At 43.5% G+C, this 26,962-nt stretch overlaps 1 protein-coding gene across 1 annotated transcript in view; it reads right to left on the reverse strand.

The window, feature by feature from the left end:
* Positions 1-26,962, reverse strand: part of FAM149A (family with sequence similarity 149 member A) — a 74,642-nt gene that overhangs the window by 35,397 nt on the left and 12,283 nt on the right. Inside the window, exons 2-3 of the mRNA XM_064369602.1 lie at positions 691-801; positions 263-401 (exon numbers count right to left, since the gene is read on the reverse strand). Coding sequence (XP_064225672.1) covers positions 263-401; positions 691-801 — 250 coding nt within the window. The remainder of the gene's footprint in view (positions 1-262; positions 402-690; positions 802-26,962) is intronic.

The following is a 26,962-nucleotide window of genomic DNA, read 5'->3' on the forward strand; positions in this document are numbered from 1 at the left end:
GAACACACCGGAGAGCTGGCGGCAGGTTGGAAACAAGAAAACTGCTGGCAGCTAAGACGTGCCAGGAGATTACGAGTTTTACTTTTCTCCATAGTTGGCGATCTATTATTTTCACACGTAACATGTACATGCTTGTATATGTATGTACATGTATGTATGCAGGTCATGTGTTTATAATTGGTAAAAAAAAATTGAACATAAGGAAGCAATTCTCCACTATAAATTGTAATTACAAGATGATCCAACATATTCCAAGACCTACGTCATCTCTCCAGGAATAAATGGAGCCCCTCTCCGTGGACGAGCTGGTGGTGGAGCTCTGCGTGGCTGACCCAGACCAAGAGGTGTGGCCCCCCGTGGGTGTGCAGCTTCCGCTGGAGGAAAACGATGGCGGGGACTCGCTGAGGGAATGAACACAGGCAAAGAAATCACAGTTACTAGAAGGGCTCGGACTGCTAAAGTGGCCTCACTTCTCTGAGGCTGCTTGCTCTTTCTTTCATTAAATATATTTGTTAATTTCACAGTATACTAATTTCGAAATATTTTTACTGTATGACGTTTACACTAGGCTAACAATAAAACCGCATTTCACTTTTAGAAATGTATCTAATCACTGATTTTGCTTCCCACATTGGTTACGGGCATCTTGTGGTTTTGCAATCTGAAGCAATGAACGAGATGAATTCTTACCAGGTATATTTATCAATGGCTTTCTGCACATTTCTTGTAAAATGTGTAGGTAAAGGATCTTTGCTTCTCACAGAAAAACTGGGCCTTCTACATCCTTCCGACAGTCCCCTTCTGGAAATAAAATAAAACATGAAAAGTCTCCCTAATGTAATAATATAGTTTTATTCATTAAGACTTTACAATTTCCTTTTTGTATACAGTGTTCCTCCTCTTCTTCTGCCACATTGCTCCAAACCCACTTGTGCATAAGTTTGTGCGCATGCACATACACACACACATGCACACACACACACACACACATGCACACACACACACACACGCGCACACACCCCACATCCTCAAGAAACTGAGGCTTAGGACCTTGTCATTTTTCTTTTTCTTTTCTTTCTTTTTTTTTCTGAGACGGAGTCTCGCCCTGTTGCCCAGGCTGCAGTGCAGTGGCATAATCTCAGGTCACTGCAACCTCCACCTCCTGGGTTCAAGCGATTCTCCTGCCTCAGCCTCCTGAGTAGCTGGGATTACAGGCGCCCACTATCATGACCAGCTAATTTTTTTCTTGTATATTTAGTAGAGATGGGGTTTCACCATGTTGGCCAGGCTGGTCTCGAACTCCTGACCTCGTGATCCGCCTGCCTCGGCTTCCCAAAGTGCTGGGATTACAGGCTTTAGCCACTTGTCCCAGTCCATTTTTTATTTTTCTTAAAATCAAGGTTTCCATTAACCTACGTACACCTTTATGTGAACTGAAAAGAACATCAACTTTTTGTGACTTAGCCAGAGAAGTCAAAGTTGCCCCCAAACAGTTCACAGTATTTCAGGAATTTCAGGTCCCAGTTGTCCCTTGACCAGGCCCCTTATGCTTGCAAAACCCAACAAGCCCTCCAGTAAAAAATCATTAATCCCATGTTAACTAAGAAACATCAAATTCTTTCAACTCACCTAGAAGCCCCACAGACATCTAACTCGCTTTAATTTAGCATTGCTGTTTGTTATTTCTAAATAAAAGGTATTTCTTCTGTTTTAGTTCCCCACTTAACATCTAGATGTTAAATAAACTATTAAGCCTAACTGGTGTAGCACAGTTCCTGTTAATCATTGAAATGTCCTTTCAATGAACCGCTTAAAACATTTACTTCCTCTAGTCAAAATATCTTCCTCATGTTTAATAATCAACAACTTCTGTTCTTTAATAGAAATCTTATTTTCCCTTACAAATAAAACATATATTAACATAAGATATGGTAATGAATCAGGAAAAACTTCAGCTTTTAATATTTCTAATAAGGACACCACTTGAACATGCATTTTTTAAAAGTTTGCTTTTGCTTTCAATTATAATGCTACCTAACTGATCTCCACTCACCGCAACCTCTGCCTCCTGGGTTCATGCAATTCTCCTGCCTCAGCCTTCTGAGTAGCTGGGACTACAGGTGCCTGCCACCACACCCAGCTAATTTTTGTATTTTTAGTAGAGACAGGGTTTCACCATGTTGGCCAGGCTGGTCTCGAACTCCTAACCTCAAGTGATCCATCTGCCTCAGCCTCCCAAAGTACTGGGATTACAGGCGTGAGCCACCACGCCCAGCCAACAAAGGAAATTTTTTATAACAAATTTATTACCATGTACAGATTAGCAAGAACCTCTGCCTTCCACAGATGTGCCTTGTGCAAGACAGAATCATAGAATTATATGATGTTTTTTCTTCTCCTTATTGCTTATATATCTTAAGTACAACCAGGTAACTCTGAGAATAAAGGTGTGAAAGGCCACCAGAGAAAAGAATACAGAACAAGCTTGATGCTGACAAACCGTTTTACCTTTAGCCCTCTTCAGTTGCTTTCAAGCCATTAATTATTTCTTGCTTACATTTGACTCAATAACCTTATAGGGAAACATACAAATACTAATAACATAAAATAACAATCAACTAAAAATTACATCAAATAGATTTGTTTGGAACACTAAGAAAAACATACTGGTATATGAGTTAACATATGATTGAGAAAGAATTTTAAAATTCCGCATGATGAATTAACTAAAACATTGTTCTTTTATGATACACATCTATAGAATAATCATAGGGGTTCAAATTTTCTCTGCCACTGAGGCTTCAAGCAAGTCACTTTTCCTCTCCTGAACGCAGTATCCACATCTGTAGACAAAGTATATGAAGTATTTAATCAGTGCTGGATAAGGCAGGTTTACCTGCTCACTGCTATTATTGTTGTTATATTATTATTATTATTGTTATTTCACGCAGGGTTTTGCTGTGCTGCCCAGGCTAGAGTGCAGTGGCAGGATCACAGCTCACTGTAATCTCAACCTCCAGGCCTCAAGTTAGCCTCCCACCTTCAACCTCCCCAGTAGCTGGGACTACACGTGAGTACCACCACGCTTGGCTTTGTAATGTTTTGTAGAGATGGGGTCTCGCTATATTGCCCAGTCTGATCTTGAACTCCTGGGCTCAAGTGATCCTCCTGCCTCAGCCTCCAAAGCTGCTGGGACTACAGGCATGAGCCACTGCACCTGGCCTCTCACTGCTGTCATCATCATCACATGCTACTCTATGAAGATACTGTGTTCTTATTTCTTTGGACCTCGCATAACATTTTGTGTTATATAGCTCTTTTCACATTTTAACTTTTTGTTGTGACTTTGACACCTTATTCATCTTTTAATCTAAGCACCTGAAATCACGTTCATCACACAAAAGATGTCCTCTGTTGAAAGAATCAACAGGCAAAGATGAAATTAGCAACTCAAATGCAGAATTCATTTTCACTATAGAATTACTCTGAAGATTTATGCCTGAAACATAGGATTGCATTGTGACTGGATGTGAAAATATTCCCCAGATTCAAGACATTATTGGATAATTTTTTACTAGATAAAAACTCACAGCTCTTCTTTTGGGAGCTGATGTTCCCCTCAATGGTTTTCACCTTCAAATGGAGCGTCTGCTCTGCTCAAGACCACCTTTCCTGCTTCTAGCTCCTCCTCTGCCTTTTGTGCAAGGTCAGAGCTAAATTCAAAATGGGACGCATGCCAGTTTGTTTTGTTTTCAATGAATAATTTCTTCCTCTAGGAAATTCACTCTTTTTCAGGGGAAAGAGTGGAATGTCTTTTCAAATTAAGAAGAAGATTATTTACAAAACAGAGGAACTCATGTCACTTCACAACACACTATATCCTTTCCAGGACCAGGCTTCCCACTGCCTTGGATGCAGAGCTGAGGCCAGGATGTCTTCGGATGCAGGGGAGGGGGAAATGGGAAGCTGGGTAACAGCCACACCAATTATTATGAATTGGATGCCTTAAAACACCCCTACTTCCGGCCGGGCGTGGTGGCTCACGCCTGTAATTCCAGCACTTTGGAAGGCTGAGGCAGGCAGATCACCTGAGGTCGGGAGTTCAAGACGAGCCTGATCAACATGGAGAAATCCCATCTCTACTAACAATACAAAAATTAGCCAGGCATGGTGGTGCATGCCTGTAACCCAGCTTCTTGGGAGACTGAGGCAGGAGAATCACTTAAACCCGGGAGGCAGAGGTTGTGGTGAGCCAAAATTGTGCCATTGCACTCCAGCCTGGGCAACAAGAGTGAGACTATGTCTCAAAAAAAAAGAAGCCTCCCTACTTCCACACCATTTCTCCATCGTTTTTCTTCTTTGCCCTTCCCTTCTGTATCTCCTTTTGAGTAATTTTTTGAGCTTCAGAGTTCAGTGTAATAACATACAAACTTGACCACACAATTCACACAAAAAAACTAGGTGAACAAGAATTCAAGCCCATATCTCAATAACTACTCAAGAGCACAAAGAAGGTAGGGATGGAGTTTCTTCCGGGATGCAGCCCACTGACCTGCATGTCTCTCCAGGACCACAAGTTACTAACGTCATGAATTAAGAGCAAAGCCTAGAAAATCCCTTCCTTTTTCTTTCACATTTTCTTTTAGTTCTTTGGTTTCTCTGTTTTCTAACCAAGAATTGCACAGATCCTCCAGGCATAATGTTGAACCTCTTTAATCCCCATGTAAATTATGGACTAGTACATATCCTACACATCTGTCTAAGAAAGTCTACACAACTTACCAGATGCGTTCTACAAGTGTTTGAAAACTTGAATGTGGTGGCATGTCTACGAAGCTTCTATTACCTAAAACATAGACGATGCAGGTTCTACACTAGTTCCCATCCATGCTCTTTAAGTATAGCAAGGCTGCTGATGTGGGGACAGGACCCAGGCCTTCGTAGGATGGACTGAAGCAGACACTAAACTATATTGCACTCATTTGTTGGTGCATGGAGGTTAAGGGGGAGTTCCAATCTCCATGACTCCATTCCAGCTGTCAGGGAAACAGTTACTTTTTTAGGTTGCTTCTTGACAGTCCACAAAGCTCTGCCACACTGCTCTGTAGAAATTCTGATGTCAAACACTGACAGCAGCTTTCAAAATTTTCTATTCCTAGTTGACATAAGCACTGTACTCTAAAGTGCAGGCTGGTTTCCTGGACAGGGTGGCACACAGGGGCACTCCAGGGTGACCATGGGAAGCCGCTCCTCAACACGCAACACTCACACCCCCCTGACCGAGACCAGCAAGTCCCAGGCGCGGCCGCGGCGACGGAGGAGTCCCTTTGGCTTGAGCCGTGCCCGGGCAGGCCGGACGATTCCCAGGTGCCCGCAAGGAAGTCCAGGCCAGACGCAGCCGGCCCCGGGCAGAGGAAACCGCGCACATCGCCCGCTGAGCGGCCAGAAGGCGAGCCCCGCTGCGGCTGAGACTCACCCGATCACGATCAGACCCAGGCCTGTGCTCGCGGAACCCACGTCGGGCCCTGCGCTAGGCTCAGGCACTGTCAGGGAGGGGCACCGCGCGCAGGCCCCACGCGGACAGCCGGTCACGCGCGCCCGCGGCCCCCGCAACCCCCGGGCCGGGGCTCCCCGTCCGCCCGAGCCTGCGCCCACCGCGCTGCTGGCCCAGCTCAGGCGGCCCGGGCGCGCCCGGGGTCCGCGAGGCTCGCGCGCCCCTTCCCTCTCCAGATCCTTCCCACGCCCGCGCCCGGCGCTGCCTCCGCCTCCACCCAGCGCTGCGCCCTCGCCGGCCCGGCCCCCACCCGCTACTCCAGGCCGCGCCCGCCCACCCCGGCTCCCCGCTGGGCGCGCCTTCCCAGCTCCCTGCCGGGCGGGTTTCCCAACCCAGGGCCGCTCCCCAGCGCACAGCCCGGCCTCCCTACGCCTTCCGGGGTCTCCGGGGCTATGCAGGCAGGTGCTGGCGGCCCTTCCCTCTTCCAAATCGGATTTCACCCACTTAAGAAGGAAAGAAGAGCCACAGGACCATCTCGCCTGTCCCCGCCCCATCAAAGGCTGCGGACACCGGGCTGAGGTGGGGAGTGGGCGGTTGAGTTTAAAAAGTGAAGCCTGGATCCGGTCAATGAAAGCTCCATTACTCCATCAACAGGAACGCTAGATCTAAGCAGGCACACTCAAGACCTGGGCCCTTCCACGCCCGTCCTGCCCTGCAGGCTCACACAGCCCGGTACGACTCCTGCACACCCGGAGCATGCCTCCGCTTGCGTTATTAACATGCGCTTGATTCCGTTTTGGAGGCCCAGGATTACACCAGGAGCAGAGCAGCTGGACTGTCGTGAGCTGGTGAAACTGGCAAGCCGTCATTTTCAAATGCTAAGGGAAGTAGTGGTGAGGGCGCGGAGGTGAACTGCATTTTCTGAGCCTAGTCTCAGAGGGTGGGCACTGCACTAGGCATGCCTTTGCCCGTAACAAACCACCCCATATGTAAGTAATCAAGTTATTTTGTTATGCTCATAATGCACAGAATTCAGGAATACCGGCAGCTGGAGTGATTCTTCTGCTCTACGTGGGGTCGCTCAGCGGTATACAGGTGGAGGGTGGTCTGGTCTGGAGGGTCTAAGAAGGCTTCACGACAGGGATTTTAGTAATGACAGTTCACTGAGTGCCGGTACACGTTTCATCCCGGTCCTGCCATAGCCAATCTCTTTTGAGAGCTGAGGCCATCTAAGTTTCAACAGATACAAATTATTTCTCCTCCTCAATATCCTGCGTTTACAGAAGTAAATCATGTCTTTCTGAGTTTTTAGTAAAAAGCTCAGTTTATTTCTGATGGACCACCCCAGCATGATAAGAAACCACTACCAATAACAAAAACAGTAGTCCAGCCAGGGTGGCTCACGCCTGTAATCCCAGCACTTTGGGAGGCTGAGGTGGGTGGATCACTTGAGATCAGGAGTTCGAGACCAGACCGGCCAGCGTGGCGAAACCCCAGTCTCTACTAAAATACAAAAATTAGCTGGGTGTGGTGGTGTGTGCCTGTAATCCCAGCTACTCAGGAGGCTGAGGTTGCAGTGAGCCAAGATGGCGCCATTGCACTCCAGCCTGGGCGACAAGGGAGACTCCGTCTCAAAAACAAACAAACGAAAAAAACAGTAATCCATTGTTGAACTAAGGACACTGGGATCCTCCCCACTTTTATAAAAGTGGTAAGTGGTTATAAATTACAAAATCAATGAGATTTTAAATCCTGATACATGTATATATGTATATATGTGATATGTGTGTAAGTGTGTCCATATCAGGAAAACTGATGGTATCTGAAGTCCACTCTGCCCTGCTGATACTACTTTTTTTTTTATTTAATTGCATTTTAGGTTTGGGGGTACATGTGAAGAACACGCAAGATTGCTGCATAGGTACACACACGGCAGTGTGATTTGCTGCCTTCCTCCCCATCACCTATATCTGGCATTTCTCCCCGTGCTATCTCTCCCCAACTCCTCACCCGCTGATATTACTTATATTGCCAGGGGCAGGAAGATGGACATGACAGAGAAATAAAAGAAAGTAGCCTGGTGTGATGGTTCACACCTGTAACCACAACTGTTTTGGGAAGCCAAGGTGGAAGTATCACTAGATCCTGGGAGTTCAAGACCAGCCTGGGCAACAGCAAGACCCTGCCTCAAAAAAAAAAAAGGAAAAAATCAAACACAAAGTCATTTAAGATCCAAACATAGGCCAGCTGCTTTTACTTTTATATATATTATTTTACATATATTCTTACATATATTATTTTACATATATTACTTAATACCCATAGTAGGTAGATACTATTATCACTATTTTGTTGATGAAAATACTGATGACAGAGACTTTAAGTAATATGTTCAAGGTCACACAGCTAGGATGTATGTGTGTGAATATGTCCCAGATATCTATTATCCCATAACAAATCACCCCAAATGTAGTAGATTAAATCCACAGCCATTTTGCTATGCTGTTAGTCCACAGAATTCAGGAATTCCTTCTGCTTCACGTGGGGCCGCTCAGTGGCATATAGGTAAAGGGTGGCCTTGTCTGGAGGGTCTGAGAAGGCTTCACTCACGTGTCTACACCACACAGTGGGGAGTGGTTAGAAGCGTGGCCTCAGATGGACCCTCTCTCACGCAGCCTCCACACTTCTCCAAGTAGCCCCTCCAGCGAAACAGTCAGAATTCCTACATGTGGGCTTAGGGCTCCAAGAAAGCAAGGTAGGAGCTGCCAGCTCTATTCAAGGCTGCGCCCGGCAGTGTCTCCTCCACTGTACTCCATGATCAAAGCAGTTCCAGAATGAAAGAGTTGGAAAACAGACCCCCTCACAATGGGAAGAACCGACGGCCCTCTTTAATCTGCCATAACCCTCCTCTGGCCACACGTCATTTACACCACTCCACAGGCACGATACACCCAGCTCTCTCAAGATGCTCAGAAGTTTCATCATCTAAAGCACCTCCACGTGTGGATGAGGCGTCTGCTTGGGGTATTTCCTGTGAACTAAAGAGAGAAGGCAGCAACCTTCCCCACATCCAGCCGACAATGGTGAGACAGAGCCAGGACAGCAGCAATGGGCACCTGTACAACAGGAGAGGAGCAGAGCCACACAGCAGCCACTGCGGGCTGCAGCAGGCCGTGCCACCTGTGCCTTGAGGAGGACTCACTTCTGCTCCCTGCCTTCTCCCCAGCCCTTAGCTCTGTCCTCTGGGCTCTTGCTTCTACCCTCTGAGACTTCCTCAGGGATAAGAAATGGCCTAAGTTTGCAACTGAGTAGCCTCCCTGCTTTCTTCCAGAGAAGGCTGGAGAAGGGGGTCCAAAAATCTGTGCCCCTTTTAGTTCAAGCCAGCGGTGCTTCCATCACTCTGCCACTATAGTTCTCTTAGAACCCTGTGGTTTTCTTTGAATTTTGTCAGAGTTCACCCCTTCCATTATTTTATCAGAGTTCACCCCTTCCATTAGTCACAAATCACAATGGCTTCTCTGAGATGGGCCTTTGGTCCACCTTTCAGACAGATGTGGGACAATTCTCTTATGATTTTTTTTAAAGTCCTATTGTTTATCCTAGATGATCTATGAGATACCCCTAAATCTGACATCTTAATAAGACAAACTTTGATTTCACCTTTATCACTGCCTATGATTTGATCTTTGCACAGAGGCCATTTTTCAGTTTTGCGCAGAGAGATTGTGATGGTCAAAGTTTCACGAACCCACCAAGTCCTAACTTTTATATTTCCTATGACTTCTGTTCAAAACCTGAACAGTTCCTTAATTCATTTTTCTCTTCTCTCAAATTTCAAAACCTAAAACTATGTTGCTTGCTTAAAGATTAAAGTGATAAAATCTTTAGGTTGGATTGGTTTAGATCACCACTGTCCAGTAGAAATATGTGAATACATGCAATTTTAAATTTTCTAGGATCCACATTTATAAAGTGAAAGAAACAGGGACAATTAATTTTAATGATATATTTTATTTAATCTAATATAGCTAACATATTATCATTTTAACATAAAAAATAGTAATTAGATATTTTCAATTTTTGTGTAGTAAGTTTTGAAATCCAGTGTGTATTTTACACTTATATTTCATGCATCCAACAAAGCTCTAATATCCAGTATCTTTAAAAAACTTAAAAACAAATTTGCAAGAAAAAAAAAAAAGAACCCTATAAACAAGTGGGCAAAGGGCATGAACAGACACTTTTCAAAAGAAGACATATACATGGCCAACAATCATATAAAACAAAGCTCAACATCACCTATCATTAGAGAAATGCAATTCGAAACCACAATGAGATACCATCTCACACCAGTCAGAATAGATATTCATAAAAAGGCAAAAACAACAGACACTGGCAACTCGGATTGGAACTACTTCACTGACTCTCCTGGGTCTCCAACTTGGCCTTTCTCCTTGAAGACCTTGTGACTTGTCAGCCTCCATAATCAATCAGCTAAGTCCTTGTAATAAATCTCTTTATACAGATATATATAGATACAGATTTTGAGGTAGACATAGATCTCCTATTGGCTGTTTCTCTGGAGAAACCTAATACAATGTTATTTGTACTTAGTCCATATGATTTCCCATCTTTCCTTGATTATTTAAACCCTAATTGAGAATTGAAAAGTATATAACTCTTTCTATCTTATTAAGTGTTTTACATTTTAATGGCAAGGACCCTTGCACCAGTAATTATAGTCAGTAAATTGGAAACCTCAATTCCTGAAATAATAGGGCCTGCCTTACCCTACTTTGGAGAATTCATTAGGATAAAATAAATGATAGAGGCTGGGCACAGTGGCGTAGCACTTTGGGAGGCCAAGCGGGGAGGATTTCTTGAGCTTGGGAGTTCAAGATAAGCCTGGGCAACATAGTGAGACCTTGTCTTTATATATAAAAAAAAAATTAAATAGCTTGGTGTGTTCACACAGATCTGTAGTCTCAACCACTTGAGAGGCTGAAGTGGGAGGGCTGGTTAGAATTCAGGAGATGGAGGCTTCAGTAAGCTGTGGTGATGCCACTGCACTCCAGCCTGGGTGGACAAAGCAAGACACTATCTCAAAAAAACAAGTGGTATATGTGATTATGTGATCACCCTCTGAAAATTAATTAGTAATATAAAATACAAAATTATTCCAAAAATTATAAGCAATATTTACCTCCTCTAAAAGTAGACCTGATTTCAAATGCTGGCTCTGTCTTGCCCTAGCCATGCAATCCTGAGCTGCTAACTTAATGCTTTGAGCAGATGTTAGCTAAAGCAAGGCTAATAATATTGTCTTCCTTGTGTGAATGAGAGACAAATTTTGGAAAGTGCATATAGATACATAATAAATTGTAAGTTAAATTATTCTTTTTTCCAGCATTTAAAAGCATTGAGTTACTTAAACTGAGTTTTTTTTTAAATGTTAGGTGGAGTATTAACCAGTTCATTTTAATATTATGCACTATAATGTATAAAAATTACATATCATCTTTCATATTTATCCAGTATGAGCAGTCCTAGCTTTACATGGGTATCACGTAAACTGAAAGTTGTACACATCAGAATGGTGTCCTTGCTCTGCAAATACACACATATACATACAACTGTGTCATCTCTCTAACCACAGAGCTTCTCCAGTGCCCAGATGGCGATTTCTAACACTGCTTAGTCCATTTGGGCTGCTGTAACGAAATACCATGGACTGGGTGATTTATCAACAATAGAAATGTATTAGGTTGGTGCAAAAGTAACTGCGGGTTTTGCCATTACCTATTTCCCACAGGTCTGAAGGCTGGGAAGTCCAAGATCAAAGTGGCAGCAGATTCAGTGTCTGGGTGCCTTCCAGCTGTGTTGTCACATGGCCAGAAGGGTGAACAAGCCCCCTAGGCCCTCTGTTATTCACAAGGACTCTGCAGTCATGACCTAATCGCCTCCTAAAGGCCCCACCCTTAGTGCCACTTCACTGGAGAGAGCTTTCAACCTATGGATTTTGGGGGATATGAACATTCAGACCACACCAAATGCCATTCTGCAATAAAGGGACCAGGACTCCTTGGAGAAGTGGCAGATTCTGGGGCTGGGGCAGGGAAATACAAAATGTACCTGGAGCGTCTTATACTGCCAGACTGTAGGAAAGTGCTCAAACAAAGACAAAAACAACAAAAGAATGAGAGCATGTCACAGGAGCCAACGTGCAAGAGCCCCAAGCGGCCAAAGCTGGAACAACCTGAGTAACGAATCAAGTCATGCGCTATCGCATTATAACTAAAGTACGAAATAAATTTCTATGAGCCCGTACTGAAAGAAACAAACAAATAAATGGGAAAAAGAGGTGAATTTCCTACAGAAGAACTGCACACCAGTGATGTGTATCTCCCCCTTCCAGGAGGCAGGCCTCATACCTTCTTCTCCCAACTTGAGTGGACCTTGACTCCAAGAGTGCAGTGTGGAAGGGGGGATGACTTCACAGGGGGGAACCTGACAAGCACTCCTAGAGCCAGGTGGTCAAGGCTGGCACCATCCGCCATAAGTCATGTTGACATGCGCCCTTGTGATGAGGCAATGAGACCAGCACTTCCCTCTGTGGTCTTCCCCACCAAGCCCACAAGCCCAGTCTCACCATGATGAAAACACAGGTGAACCCCAACGGAGGGGCATTCCACAAAACACGCGACCAGTACTCCTCTAAACTGTATTGGTCATCAGAACAAGAAAGTCTGAGAAACTGTCTCGGACCAGAGGACACCGAGGAGACGTGACAAACCCATGTAATGTACAGTGGACCCTGGAAGAGTGGAAGAGCACCAGGGAAAGTGGTGGTAATGGTTAATATCAGTTGAGTGAGCTCTTAGCGAAGCAGATGACCCTCCATCATACGGTGGACCTCATTCGATCTCTGAAATTCTCTGGTTCACTATTTGCAAATTCACCTATTTGCTAAAATATAATTGTAACCTCCAAAATAATCTGTCACCTCTGCAGATTTTGGACTTACCAAACCTCCACAATCACGTGAACCAATTTTTTAAAATAATCCTTCTCCTTTTCCACATACGCAAACACACACACACACACACACACACACACACACACACACACACGCTCTCATACTCACTAACTCATTCTGTCCAATCTGCTTCTCTGAAGAACCTGACTAGTACTCTTGTGAAATAGGAATAAAATGTGGAGTTTAGCTGATGGTAACAGACTGATGTTGGTTCATTAGTTGTGACACGTGTACCAGAATAACAGGGAGCTGCTTTTCTGTAAATCTAAACCTGCTCTAAAATAAAAAGTTTGTTTTAAAGATGCTTGCATTAACCTGCTATACACATTTAAATATATTGTACAAGTTAGCAACTTCCTTCAGAGAAGACTAATAAAACAATATCATGTTTTATTGATGCCCCGCCTCCTGAAAGGGGGAGATACATCACTGGTGTAGAGTTCTGTAGGACAAGTGCTGAAATTTACAAATACATTGTTTTAAAATGAGTCCAGGAAATTGTAATAAATAATATGATATTAAATAACAGAATTTTTCTTCTATGAGAATTTTCTAGGAATAGCCTATGTAAACCAAGCTATAGCTCTAGATTGGGACTGAAAGGTAGCATGCAGTGAAATGTTGGCATGTAATACTGTCAGAAAGCCACTAGATGTCAACATTTCCCCTTTCATCACTATTGAAAAAAAAAAAACCTTTCCCAGATTTATGTCTTTTTGGTAAGATTTAGGATTTGCTGAATTTTCATACCAGAATAGATGGAGAATCCTGTTTAAATCAGAAGTCACCATTCCAGGGAACAGTAGCTGGTACGCACCGCCCACAGAAAGTGTCATGATAACGAATGTGCACGAGGGATGGGGTGCTTTCGCTCTGACGGGCACTTAGGGCCACAGACTAATGTACCTTTCTCATAAACCTCACAACAACCACCTGAACAAAACCTTCAGCCACCTGAAAGGTGGTTACTCTTTTATACAGAAAAAAAAAACAGAGAGTCAGCAACATCCAGTAAACTCCTAAGGGTACACAGCTTTCTCCAGATCAGTCCAGTCTGGCTTTAAACGTTTAGCTTTCAAAGATTTATCTCAAATCCAATCTGCTGATTTCTGTTAAAGTTTCTTTCATTATTGGCCTGTTTTAAACACAACAAATGTGTTCTACTGCAGGATTCACTAACATGTATTGAACATGTACCACATGGCAGGCCCTGTTTTAAGCATTTGATATGTATCGGTGTATTTGAGCTTCACAGTCATTCTTTGAAGGGGGCGCTACTGTTAGTGTCATTCTGCCAGTGAGAAAACTCAGGCAGAGAGGCAGACAGAAAAGCAGAGGCACCTTGTTAGGCTGTGGGCAGCCTGGCTAGTTCAGCATCACACCTCCAGCCCTGCAGGGCACAGCCGCACAGCTCTTCACAAATCATACAGAGACGCTAAAGCTCCCATACATGGCAAAGACGAGCAAGACACTTTAAAATTGCTATGAATGTTGTATCCAAAAAGAGAAGATGAAAAATACTTAGACTTTTAACATGAAGAGCATAAAACGCCTAGAAAGTCCTAGGTAATCAACGAGGTCCACAAGCTTATAGAAAATTGTAGAAAAATATAGAATTAGTACATTATTCAAAATAAAATACCCAAGTTCTAAAAGAATAATTATTAGGTAGGATCATATGAAATTGTCCATATTACACTATTTGAACCAGAGAAACAGAAATTTCATTGTTTCAACCTAATATAATGAACAAATGGGTTCAATGACATTCTTTAATAGCCAATATTTTTTTCTTACTTTTATACATTTGTTTACTGTATCAGTATAAAGTGAAAAAAAGAAAAAATAATCTAAAAACTTTTACAAAAATTTTGATAATTAATCAGTCTTTCAAAATAAAAATAACTATCCAAATATATTCTATGAAGAGTTCAACTGGGCAAACTGTAACATCAATAAAGCCAAATTTTCCAAAAATGTGTTTTTCAATGTCTGATTTATTCTTTTAAATAGCACAGCAGAAAAGAAAGACTTTGTAGTAATCGCTAGACCACTATTGTACATTATATTATATGGAACTGAATAAGATACAATCGATCCTTATCATTCTCTGGTTCACTCTCTGCAACTTCACCTGCTTGCTAAAATACATTTCTAAGCCCCAAATCCACACATGTAGTGCCTCCATGCCCCTCTGCACACGTGCAGAATGATGACACAGCTGAGTTACAAGTGTATGCAGACACATGAGGTGACCCTGCCTTGTTTCAGCTCTCCCACTGTAAACGAGTGTGCACTTTTGTGAGTCTATTCAGTGCTGTGACAGGTTTTCCAAATTGCTGTGCTTTTTTTGGCGATTTGGCTGTGTGACGTGTTCTTGGAGTGTTGTGCTGAAGCTGTCAGGTGTTCCTAAGTGCAAGATGGCTGTGGTGTGCCTTAGGAAGGGAGCATGTGTGTTGATCCACGTTCAGGCACAAGGCACAGAGAGTGCTGTCAGTGAGTTCAGTGTTAGCAAGTCAGCACTATGTATTAAACAAGGTGTCTTTAAATAGGAACAGGCATTAGACAAAATCAGGTATTATCAGTTGACGAAAACGTTGAGACTGGAGGCTCCCAGGAAGCTCGCCCTGTATTTCCTCTACAGCTGTGGTTCAGTATCCACTACATCATGGTTTCTGGTGACTTCACAGACCATGACCACCAGGGATAATGAGAAATGATTATTTCCTCTACTGCCACTCATATTTATACAATATTACGACACAATGTCTTCATAAATCTATTATTAAACGTCACAGCATACAGATGGACTTGCAGAACACTAGAATTGGGAGATTGCATGGGTTTTGTGTGTAATACACAATCTAAAGTAAAGAATGTGAGTGAAGAGGCAAATGGGCGGTACCCACTATCTAGTGTTCGCGCTGCAGTTTGCTTGTCAGATCAGAATCGAATTCAGTGGTTGTCAAATTCTAACATGCAGCAGAATCACTGGAGCGCTGGTGAAAAACCAAGTTGCTGGGCCCCGTCCCAAGCTCTGGTGCAGCAAGTCCAGGGTGATAATGTGGATTTCTCAGGGTCCCCCGCGCTGCTGGTACTGCTGGCCCAGGATGCACTTCGAGAGCCACCACCCTGGTTCATCTGTTGCACATTGTATCCTCCCAACACATTCCCACCTAAAAAACTGCTTGAGCCCAGGGATCATGTCATATTGAATTGTGTCACCCCAGCCTCAGCACATAATAGACCTTTAATCAATGTTTGAAAAGTAGAGGAACTAATCGAAGGTTTCGTGTTCCAGAAAGGAAAAAGCGAGGCCTCAGAAGGGCAGGCCTGCTGCTGCTTGGTGAAGACCAGGGAGCACAGCCCAGATTCCTGCAAACCTCCAGCACAGGAGGCTGCTAGGGTTTCTCTCGACAGCTTTAACTGTTGTAAGTAAAACCGATTCTATCTTTGGGTGGGGACACCAGCAGAACACCATTTCTAAATGTAAATCAACAAAGCTGTCAGATTCCAGGGTAATGGAGGATACCCAGGGAAAACTTAGGTCTGACTAAAGAAGCCACTTGGGAGAGGACAGAGGTTCCTCTTTACTTGGTGCTCCAGGGCTCTCAGCTGACCAAAGCTGAAAGGAGAACTCGGGCTGCCAGACACTCTCAGGATGACTGTGTTCTTGCTGTCTTTCTCATACACCTAAAAAAGCAAGAGCCTCTTCTTCCTCTCTCTGCTGCAGCACTTTGTACAGAGTCAGGCATGAACATGCTTCACATGCAGCCTTCTTCCTATTTTAGACTCAGGAAAATACCAGTCTAAATTGTTGCAAAAGAAGAAAATAAAGATCATAATTGCTCAAGTTTAAACTCTGAGGCTGGGATGTGTCTATCTTCAACAGCATCTCACAATGCTATCTAGAAGCCCTTGCCACAAAATATAAAAAAGATCAGTCCTCCATTTCAAACTCATTAGAGTGGCTGTTTAAAAAGAAAGTAAATAAGTTTTGGTGGGATGTAGAGAAAAGGGAACCCTCGTGCATCACTGGTGGAAATGTAAAATGGTGCTGCTACTATGAAAAAATCGTTTGGCGATTCCTCAAAAAGTGAAACGTGAAATTACCATACGATCCACCAATCCCACTTCTTGGCATATACCTGAAATAATTAAAAGCAGGGACACAGGCCAGGTGCAGCGGCTCATGCCTGTAATCTCAACACTTTGGGAGGCTGAGGTGGGTGAATCGCTTGAGCTAGGAGTTCGAGACCACCTTGGGCAACACAGGGAGATCCTGTCTCTACAGGATCTACAGAAAATTTTAAAAGTAGCTATGTGTGGTGACACATGCTTATGCTCCCAGGTACTCTGGGAGGCTGAGGCAGGAGGATCACCTGAGCCCTGGACGTCAGGGCTGCAGTGACCTGTGATCACGCCACTGCACTCCAGCCTGAAGGACAGAGCAGGACCCCATCTCTTTAAAAAAACGCTCACAGCAGCACCATTCACATAGCCAAACAGTGAAACAACCCGAATGTCCATCAACAGGAGAATGGATAAACAAATGGTGGTATATATTAATACATATAATGAAATATTCAGTCTTAAAAAGGAGTGAAAATCTGATTTATGCTGTAACATAGATGAACTTTAAAACCATTATACTAAGTAAAATAAGCCAGGCACAAAAGCACAAATATTGTATGATTCCACTTACATAAGGTCCCTAAAGTAGTCAATTTCATACAGGCAGAAAGTAGAACGGTGGTGCCAGGTGCTGAGGAGAGGAAGGGACGGGGAGTTCCTGATACCGGGCAGTGAGTTTCTGTTGGAGATGGAAGATGGTGATGATGGCACAACATTATGAATGTGATACTTAACGCCACTAAATGGTACACTTAAAATGGATAAAATGATCAATTCTATATCATTCATATTTATCACAATTATTAAAAAATCACCTCCCAGCTTGCAGAATGTAGTATGTAGCCTGAAAGGAAGTCAAGACAATACATGACTCCTGTCTAACCCTGACCCACCAGTGAAGGCCTAGGGAGGGGTGGGGAGTGCTGAGGCGAACGCCTTTACTCATGTTCCCTAAGCAGCTGAGTGCGGGCCAGCTCTACAAGCAAGGCTAGTCTAGGAACCCAGCATCCACGTCTCTTAAAAAAAAATCCATCTCCAAATACCATCACACTGGGGTTCAGGGCTTAACATGTGAACTTAGGGAAAGACTGAAAGAAAAACAACAACTTGGGACCCTGAAGAAGGAAACTAAATAATAACAATAGTAAAAACAAAACCTTATAATTTGTAGTTGCTATAAAGTTTACTGTGTTGTGTTCAATATAAAACCTAGCCCCCAGCTCTGCTTGAAATTAACCAACTCCCTGTAAAACCTACATTATCTGTTCTCCCCACATTCTCAGCAGTTCCCAGGCATCTCAAGACTCCTGTTTTTCTTGCAGAGCAGTTGCAAGGTCACAGGGCAAGATAACACCCAAAGAATGTTCAATGTGTTTCTCAAACTGCTATTTTCAAATCTAACATACATCATAAGACGTATTACAAATTAATGAACTGCTCTTGGTTCTGGCTTCTGTGAACCTGTTAGCCGCTGTGTCATCCTGGATGTATAAAAAGTCAAGCCCTGTCTTTGTCAGCCACTCGGCCTTGGGATGCGAATCTGCTGAGCCAGTGGCCACCTTAATAAAATCCTCCTGTCTCACCCATTCATCTCTCCAGTCTCCTGAATATTCTGTAATACCTGGTTCACTATGCCAAAAGGAAAAAATCAAGCTGAAAGTTGTGTCATGCAAGAAACTTTCCTGTTGTTGATAGGCAGATAGCTACAGATAAAAGGTTAAGTATTTTCACAGGTAGCTACTCTATGTTCACCTTATCTTTCGTAAAGAGCAGATTTACTGGCTGGGTGTGGTGGCTCAGGCCTGTAATCCCAGCCCTTTGGGAGGCTGAGATGGGCGAATCACAAGGTCAAGAGATCAAGACCAGCCTGGCCAACATGGTGAAACCCTGTCTCTACTAAAATACAAAACTTAGCTGGGTGTGGTGGCACAAGCCTGTAGTCCCAGCTACTCGGGAGGCGGAGGCAGGAGAATTGCTTGAACCCAGGAGGTGAAGGTTGCAGTGAGCCAGGATCGCGCCACTGCACTCCAGTCTGCCGCCTGGAGACAGAGCAAGACTCCATCTAAAAAAAAAAAAAAAAAAAAAGAGCAAAAGAGCAGATTTACTGAGCCTAGGAGTACCTAATTGACCATTCCCCTCCCTGCTCCTTTTGTCTGGGAACAAGTGGATTCAGTAGTGAGACTATACCCGCCTTCTATCCCCTCCAGCCTGCTTCTCCCCTTTAAACACTGAAGCCCTCAAAAATCATCTTTGGAAAAAGGCACAAACCTGTCTCCCTGGCATGTGCTTAACCTTGGCAAAATTTCTAAATTGACTGAGACCTGTCTTAGATACTTTTTGGTTTAGAAGACACAGACATTCAGCCCACAACAATCATCTTTTCACTAATGTCTGCAACGCCAACTTTGCAACAATCCCATAGACAAATAGGTCTGTTTCTGGCTTTTCTACTGTGCTCCCAGGGCGCATCTGTTTATCTTTGCATCAGTAACACACTGTCTTATTTATTGTAGCTTTTTAATCAATTTCACATCTATAAGAGTGATTATTGTGTTCTATGTCTCACCAGTGCTTTAAGAACACAAAAATGCCACGTGGAAAAGCAAAGACCTCAAAAATGTTGAGCAGAAAAGGCATTCTCAATAGTTGGTCTCTGCTAACAACTTTTAGGAATTCTTTTCAGCCTATGTTTTCTTTTTTATATCAGCAAAAGAGTGACTTACAATTTTTAAAACTCTGATTAAATTTAAACAATCTATTACAATAAGAATTAAAATTCTCAATGAGAAAGTATTGTAACATTTTTCTTTGTAGTGGAATGTAAAGTGACAGTGTGTCTTATAATCAATTGCATTTTAAATTCAGTAAAAGTTAACGCCTGATTTTGAAAAAAGGTGTTTTCAATAATGTTAGATAACATTAGAGGAGGCCATCAAAAGACCAGACTAAAAATCAAAATGTGGTTCCATGCTAAAGTTCCACATCACCAAACCCAACCTGTGTTATTATCCGGAGCCTTTCCAGAAATCGGGAGAGAAAGACAACCTGATTTCCCAAACAGGCCAGTTTCAATGAGCATGACATGGAAGTTTCCTCTGTTTTCATCATTAACCTGTAGTAACTCAATGTCAGCCAATCAGTTTTCTATTGTTTTGTCTCCCTATTCCCACCTTACAAGGAAAAAAAAAAACACACTGGAATGTCCTGTCTCTAAAACTCACCTCCTCTGATCTGTCCCTTGGCACACTTACTCTATTTTATGAAAGTGTAGGCCCAGCGCGGTGGCTCCTGCCTGCAATCCCAGCACTTTGGGAGGCTGAGATAGATGGATCACAAGGTCAGGAGTTCAAGACCAGCCTGGCCAATATGGTGGAACCCCACCTCTACTAAAAATACAAAAATTAGCCAGACGTGGTGGTGGGTGCCTGTAATCCCAGCTACTCAGGAGGCTGAGGCAGGAGAATTGCTTGAACCCATGACATGGAGGTTACAGTGAGCTGAGATCGTGCCACTGCACTCCAGCCTGGGCAACAGAACGAGACTCTGTCTCAAAAAAAAAAAAAAAAGAAAAAAGTGTTGCCCAATTCTAGAATTGCAAGTAAAACCAATTGAGATTTTTGAACTACATTTGTTGTGTTGTAATTTTGTCTCCTGACAATACTGATGGCTTAATTTTCAGAAACAGATAATAGATCTTTAAAATTTTGTTCTTTATTAGAAGTGACACAAACTGGAAAATGATATTGTATCAAGATAATTTGTCAAATGATTAATTTCGCCAAGTCTCTGCTGTGGAAATGACACGTTATCTGTGTTGCTGAGCCTTAATCTGGAACTATTTAGTGTTTTGTCTTCCAGTCTTTTATGGAGATGATAAAGAAAGCCAGAACAGAAGCTAAACCCACTCAAAAACAAATTAAAAAGAACTTTTTCCCAACAATCAATTATAATTAAAGGGCTTACAAAGCTTGTTTGGTTATTTAAAACCTTCCAGTAAATGGTCTGTTTTGATTAACAGAAGGTCTTAATTTTAATATAGTGTAACTTATATTTTATTTTTTGGTTAGCAATTACTTTGTTAGCAAAGAGATCCTCACCTATCCTAAGGCATGAAAATCAGCATCTATGTTCTCTCTTAGAAGCTTCATTGTTTCACCTTTCATGGTCAGATCTACAATCCAGGTGAAATTGATTTGTGTGTGTAGTGTAACTTGAGGTATCGGGTGTCATTCATTTCTGTAAGGATATACAATTAGTTCTGCACCATTTATTGAAAAGACCATTGCCTCCATCAGCTTGGGATGCTATGGTAACACACCATAGACTAGGCAGCTTAAACAACAGACATTTATTTCTCACGGTTACGGAGGCTGGAAGTCCAAGATCAAGGTGCTGGCTTGTTTGTTTCTTGTAAGGGCATTGCCCTGGCTTGCTGAAGGCCACCATCTCCCTGTGTGTTCATATCCCTTCTTCTTTGTGTGCACATGGAGAGTGGAAGACTCTCTTTTTTTTTTTTTTTTTTTGAGACAAAGTCTTGCTCTGTCACCCAGGCTGGTGTGCAGTGGCATGATCTCGGCTCACTGCAACCTCCACCTCCTGGGTTCAAGCGATTCTCCTGCCTCAGCCTCCTGAGTAGCTGGGATGACAGGCATGTGCCACCATGTCTGGCAATTTTTTTGTATTTTTGTAGAGATGGGGTTCCGCCATGTTGCCCAAGCTGGCCTCAAACTCCTGTTTCAAGCGATCCACCTACCTCAAGTTCCCAAAGTGCTGGGACTACAGGCATGAGCCACCGTGCCTGGCCAATCGTGTATAATTTTTTAGAGTCAATTTGTTTCAGAAAAAATACCACCAATTTACCTTAGAAAGATTTGCACAACATAGTAATTCCTCTCACAGATACGAAATGAATTGAAAAGCTACGGTAAATAAGACAGTATGTTACTGATACAAAGGTAGACAAAAAGGCCAGGAGAGTATTGTAGACAAGAATTACCTGAACCTGGGGATCACCTGTACCCGGGCAGGTAGAAGCTGCAGTCAGCTGAGATCACACCCCTGCACTCCAGCCTGAATGACAGAGTGAGACCCTGTCTCAAACAAACAGGCAATTATACACAATTACTGTTAAAATCTTCCACTACAATTTTGGATTTTCCTTCTTTTAGTTCTGCCAACTATATTTCATAAAGTCGAATTTTAGATTCCTTTTTTGGAGTAAAATAGGTTTTTCACTGTTTACGTCTGAGTTGTAACCTCCTAGCCGTGTTCTATAATTCCTGCACTCTTCCATTCAATCTTGGCTGCCACAGGCAGATGGACAGGAAGGGTGAGAACACTTTTCTCTTGCATCTGGAGAGAAAACCTTGGCAGCAGACATTAGCTGCTACAAGTTAGTAAATTAATGCATCATTATGTATTTTTGAAACAATGTTATTGGTATCTACAAATTAAGAATTCTTACATTTTCTCAGAGAGTGGCCCTTTAATCTTTATGAAATGGCCCTTGTTACTTTTACCAATGCTTCCTATTTACTGGGAAGTCTACTTGGTCTGATATAATACAGGATACACCAGCTTTCTTTTATTAGGAATATTTGCACATACAAACACTTGATGTGTACATTTATTTTTAACATTTCTTTCTTCTACTTAAATGGTGTCTGGTAAACAATATAGAGCTGCTCCTTGCAGCTTAAGTTCAAAGAGGATTGTATTTGCTTCATATAACAGACTATGCTGGGGTTTCTCACAGTCACAGGCCACCTTAATCCAATCAGGAATTGAGAAGATCTAAAACTGGGTTTCAGTCCCTGGCGTTGCACTATTTCCAGGTCACCCCAACTCCAGCGTGGTCTTATAGCGTTCAGTTTCTCTAGTTGCTCTCAGCTGGTGGCTGGTCTGAAACAATCCAGTCCACCCTTGCTGGAAGCAGAATTAAGAAAACTTTTGAAGTGAGATACTGTACAGTGTGTGATATGAACCACATTCATCTTTCAAGGGGATATTTAATGAAGTATAGAGTTTTTCCTCATGATTTAATGCAATTACAGTTCATGAATTCCTTATGGGGAAAAGAGAGTTGCATCTTGCTTCAGGGTCAGTGTGGGGCCAAAACAGAGGCTCCCAATAGGGACAGCAAGGCACAGATTAGAAGTATATTTGGATCATACAGACACACAGACACACACACACACTCATACACAGACACACACTCATACACAGACACACACACACACCCATACACCTGCACACATAGGCACACCCACAAAGACACATACATGGACACAAAGTGACAGATACACAGACACACATTCATACACAGACACACAGAGATGCACGCACACACACAGATACAAGCTCACACATGGAGACACACACACACATATGCCAATACAGACACATAAACACACTCATACACAGAGGTGCACACACACACTCACACAGAGAAACACGCAGATACACAGACACACACACACACAAACACCCATACACACACATACCACTACAGACACATAATGCACCTACGCAGACACAGAGACATTCAGAAATCATGCACACAACCACACACACACATATGTACACACACAGACATACAATGCTAAACTTAAAGTGTGAATATTAAAAAGTGTGAATATTAACCAAACCAACAACTGAAGTCCATTAAATAATAAGGTAAACACCCTAATTCTAAATAAATCGGATTTAATACGGACCTTGAATTTTGAAAAATCATGAGCTCTGGAATATACTAGAGAATATACTAGATGTAGTTCCATTAAGCAGAGCTCAGCCCTTCCCCATGATAAACAAAATACACATAATACGTGTCCTTGCAAGGAGGAAAGAAAGCACTGTGCACTAAGGTGTTCCAGGGAAGGTTCCATTGTTCTTCATTTGGTTTGGTTTTTTTACGGCATTCAGCTGAGTGGCTCCCAAGAACCAAAAATTGCAACAGGAGTCCCCTGCGTCCCCTGCAACAGGAGTCCCCTGCAACAGGAGTCCTCTGTGTCCCCTGCAGAGCACACCTTCCTCTCGCCTTGGATCACCTAAACTCACGGTCCTTAACCCCAGTATCAGTTGTAAGCTATGACCACAAAAATGAAGGACTAATTTTGTCAATGATTTGCATTAAAAAACAGAATATTGGCTGGGTGCAGTGTCTCACACCTGTAATCCCAGCACTTTGGGAGGCTGGGATTACAGGTGGGAGGATCACCTGAGGCTGGGAATCCGAGACCAGCTTGGACAACATGGTGGAACCCTGTCTCTACTAAAAATACAAAAATTAGCCAGGTGTGGTGGTGTGCACCTCTAGTTACAGCTACTCAGGAGGCTGAGGCAGGAGAACCGCTTGAACTCGGGAGGTGGAGGTTGCAGTGAGCCGAGATCACACCATTGCACTCCAGCCTGGGTAACAAAAGCAAAACTCCATCTCAAAAAAAAAAAAAAAAAAAAAGCCGAACGCAGTGGCTCATGCCTGTAATTCCAGCACTTTCAGAAGCCGAGGTGGGAGGATCACCTGAGGTCAGGAGTTCGGGCCCAGCCTGGCCAACATGGAGGAACCCCGTCTCTACTAAAAAAATTAGTTGGATGTAGTGACACATGCCTGTAACTCCAGCTACTTGAGAGGCTAAAACAGGAGAACTGCTTGAACCCAGTTAGGTGGAGGTTGCAGTGAGCTGAGAGTGTGCCACTGTACTCCAGCCTGGGTGACAAGAGAGAAACTCCATCTCAAAAAAAAAAAACAAACCCAGAATATTTCAGACTACCCCTTTCACATACATTCTCTTATTCTTGTTTGTGTGAAGAGTTAGGGATATAACTACAGTGATTACATTAACAATTGCTCACGAAACTGTTTCTTGCATATATATCATCCTCTGATGGGTGCTATAAGAGAGAAAATAAATGTTGAAAGCCACTAGACAGAACGTGGTACCAACACTCCAGCTATGTGACTTTGGAGAGGCCAACCTCTCGACATCTCTTCTGAGTGCTCCTGTGACAGACAGAGTAATCTTAAAGGCTTTTGTCAAAAGTGTCCCCTTGTTTCAATCTACCTGTGGAATTCAGGTAGATTGAAAAGCTGTTTACTGTGAAACACACGTAGCAGCAGTGCGCTGGTAGACTAACTCTCCGGGAGATACCAAAGCTCTGAGATTTCATGGGCATGCAGGGTGAAAGTAGTTCCTCCTTGGCTGATTTCAAACTCCCAATGTGATGCCACTCCGGGTGGAGCTGGCCAGGGGTGTACAGTTGCTGCTTTGGCCCAGGCCGTCAACTCCAGCATCCTCTGCCTGATGGGAAGCAGAGCTTCTCAGAAAATCACATGGACACTACTTCTGCCTGTGAAATAACTGTCCTGCCTGCAACATTTGTAATTGGCATACGTTACAGCTCTACCATTACAAAATTTCACTCCATTCCAGCCTTCAGTAAGCCTCTTCAGTGGTTGCAAAGCAGAAAATTCGCTCAAAATCACCACGGAATGGTGACACGCTGCCCATTTTATAAAGAGCAAGTGTCTCTCACTCCCCTGTATTAGGGTTCTCCAGAGAAATAGAATCAATAGGATACGGAGATATTATATGAGGGATATATTAGGGGGACAGGCTCACGCCATCGTGGAGGCTAAGAAGCTGCATCATCTGCAAGCTGACGAACCAGGAAAGCCAGTGGTGTGATCCAGCCCAAGGGTGAAGACCCAAGAGCAGGGGGGTCGATGGGGTGATGATGACATGACTCCCCCAGTCCAAGGTCAAAGACCTGAGAATTCGAGGGTGGAGTCCCAGAGTCTAAAGACCCAAGAACCAGGCCCTTCAGTGTCTGAGGGCAGGAGATGGGCATCCGAGATCAAGGAGAAGAGAACTCGCCCTGCCTCTGCGTTTTTGTACTATCTGGCCCGCTAAAGGATTGGATGATGCCCACTTTCACTGGTGAAGGTAGATGCCACTGCGTCTGTTGATGAAAATGCTAATCTCTCCTGGAAACACCCTCATAGACACATCAAAAAATAATGTTTTATCAGCTATCTGGTGTATCTTAGCTCTGTCAAGTTGACACATAAAATTGACCATCATACCGTCATATGGTAGAGAAGCTGAGAGAGCGGATAAATTCTATCCATCCAGCAAGAAAGGGGGACCTCAGGAAGATGTGAGTTGGGAAAGGCAAGTACATTAATGTATCCTTTTTGGTAACAAGGCGTGAGCCTTACTCAGTGAACTGGGCAAGTGGTGCGATCCTAATGAAAGGATTTTATTTTATGAAAATTATTAAAATAGAAATATGGAAAACAAGCATCCAGATCCCACAGGAGTCTAGGAAACAGCAACTAAACAGGAATATAAGGGAGGAAGGAGATGGCAGGCTCTCTGGGGACTGCAAAGGTCATCCAGCCTCCCAGGCAGCTGGAGAACAAGCTGTTACCCCGCACTCTTGGCAGTGCGAGTTTGCAGGACACAGAGAGGGTGCCACACTCACTCATGTGATTCCACTTTCTCTACATTTCTTCCTCAGCATCTCACCTCTACCTCATTTCTTTCTGGCCTCCCTTTCGAACTGTTGGGTATTCCTGGCCCCAAGTAGCTCATGGCCTCTCTGTTCTTTACCTTCTCTCAGAGTTCAGCCTCAACTACGAATAATAACAGTAGTGTTAATTACCCAACATTTATTAAGCCCCATATTTCAACCAAGCACTCTGCGAAGTGCCTTCTGGGAATGATCTCACTTAAACCCGACAGCAAGCCTATGTTGTTGACTCTCCCTCTACCTCACGTGCAAATTCTTGTGACAAACCTATTTCACTGCATTGACATCACTGCTCGGGTAGAGCTACCCCGGACCATGTCACTGACTGCTGGCCGGCTGATGGACGGCTTGTCTTCCTCAGGCTTCCCAGCCTGCTCTGATCAGCTCTGGAGGAGCAGCATCATTACCGCGTTTGTGGAGCTGCCTAGGGCCGCTTCTCTCGGCAGTTGGGTATGGTCGAGAGACCTCCGCAGGGGAGGTTAGCGTGGCAGGCATCCTAGCTCTGTGCTCCTCCAGGCAGGGAGATACGGTTCAAGAATCAGATGACTGGCACATATTACAAAACAGCAAGCTGAGGGCCTGAACTGCATCGTTACTTAGACAAAAGGTACTGAGAAAAAGTAAAAGGTTGGCAAGATGCCACCGGCAAGGATTTCCAACAGTCTAGTCATGCACCTGCATGGCTGTGGACACAGCACCATGCTGTGTTCTGCAAAAATAAGAAACCAAAAGCCAACCTGGCCCCTGCCTCCACTCTGGAGGAA

Source organism: Aotus nancymaae, unplaced genomic scaffold, assembly GCF_030222135.1.
Source record: "Aotus nancymaae isolate 86718 unplaced genomic scaffold, 86718_ANA_hifiasm-v0.15.2.pri h1tg000006l, whole genome shotgun sequence".
Taxonomy (NCBI): Eukaryota; Metazoa; Chordata; class Mammalia; order Primates; family Aotidae; genus Aotus; species Aotus nancymaae.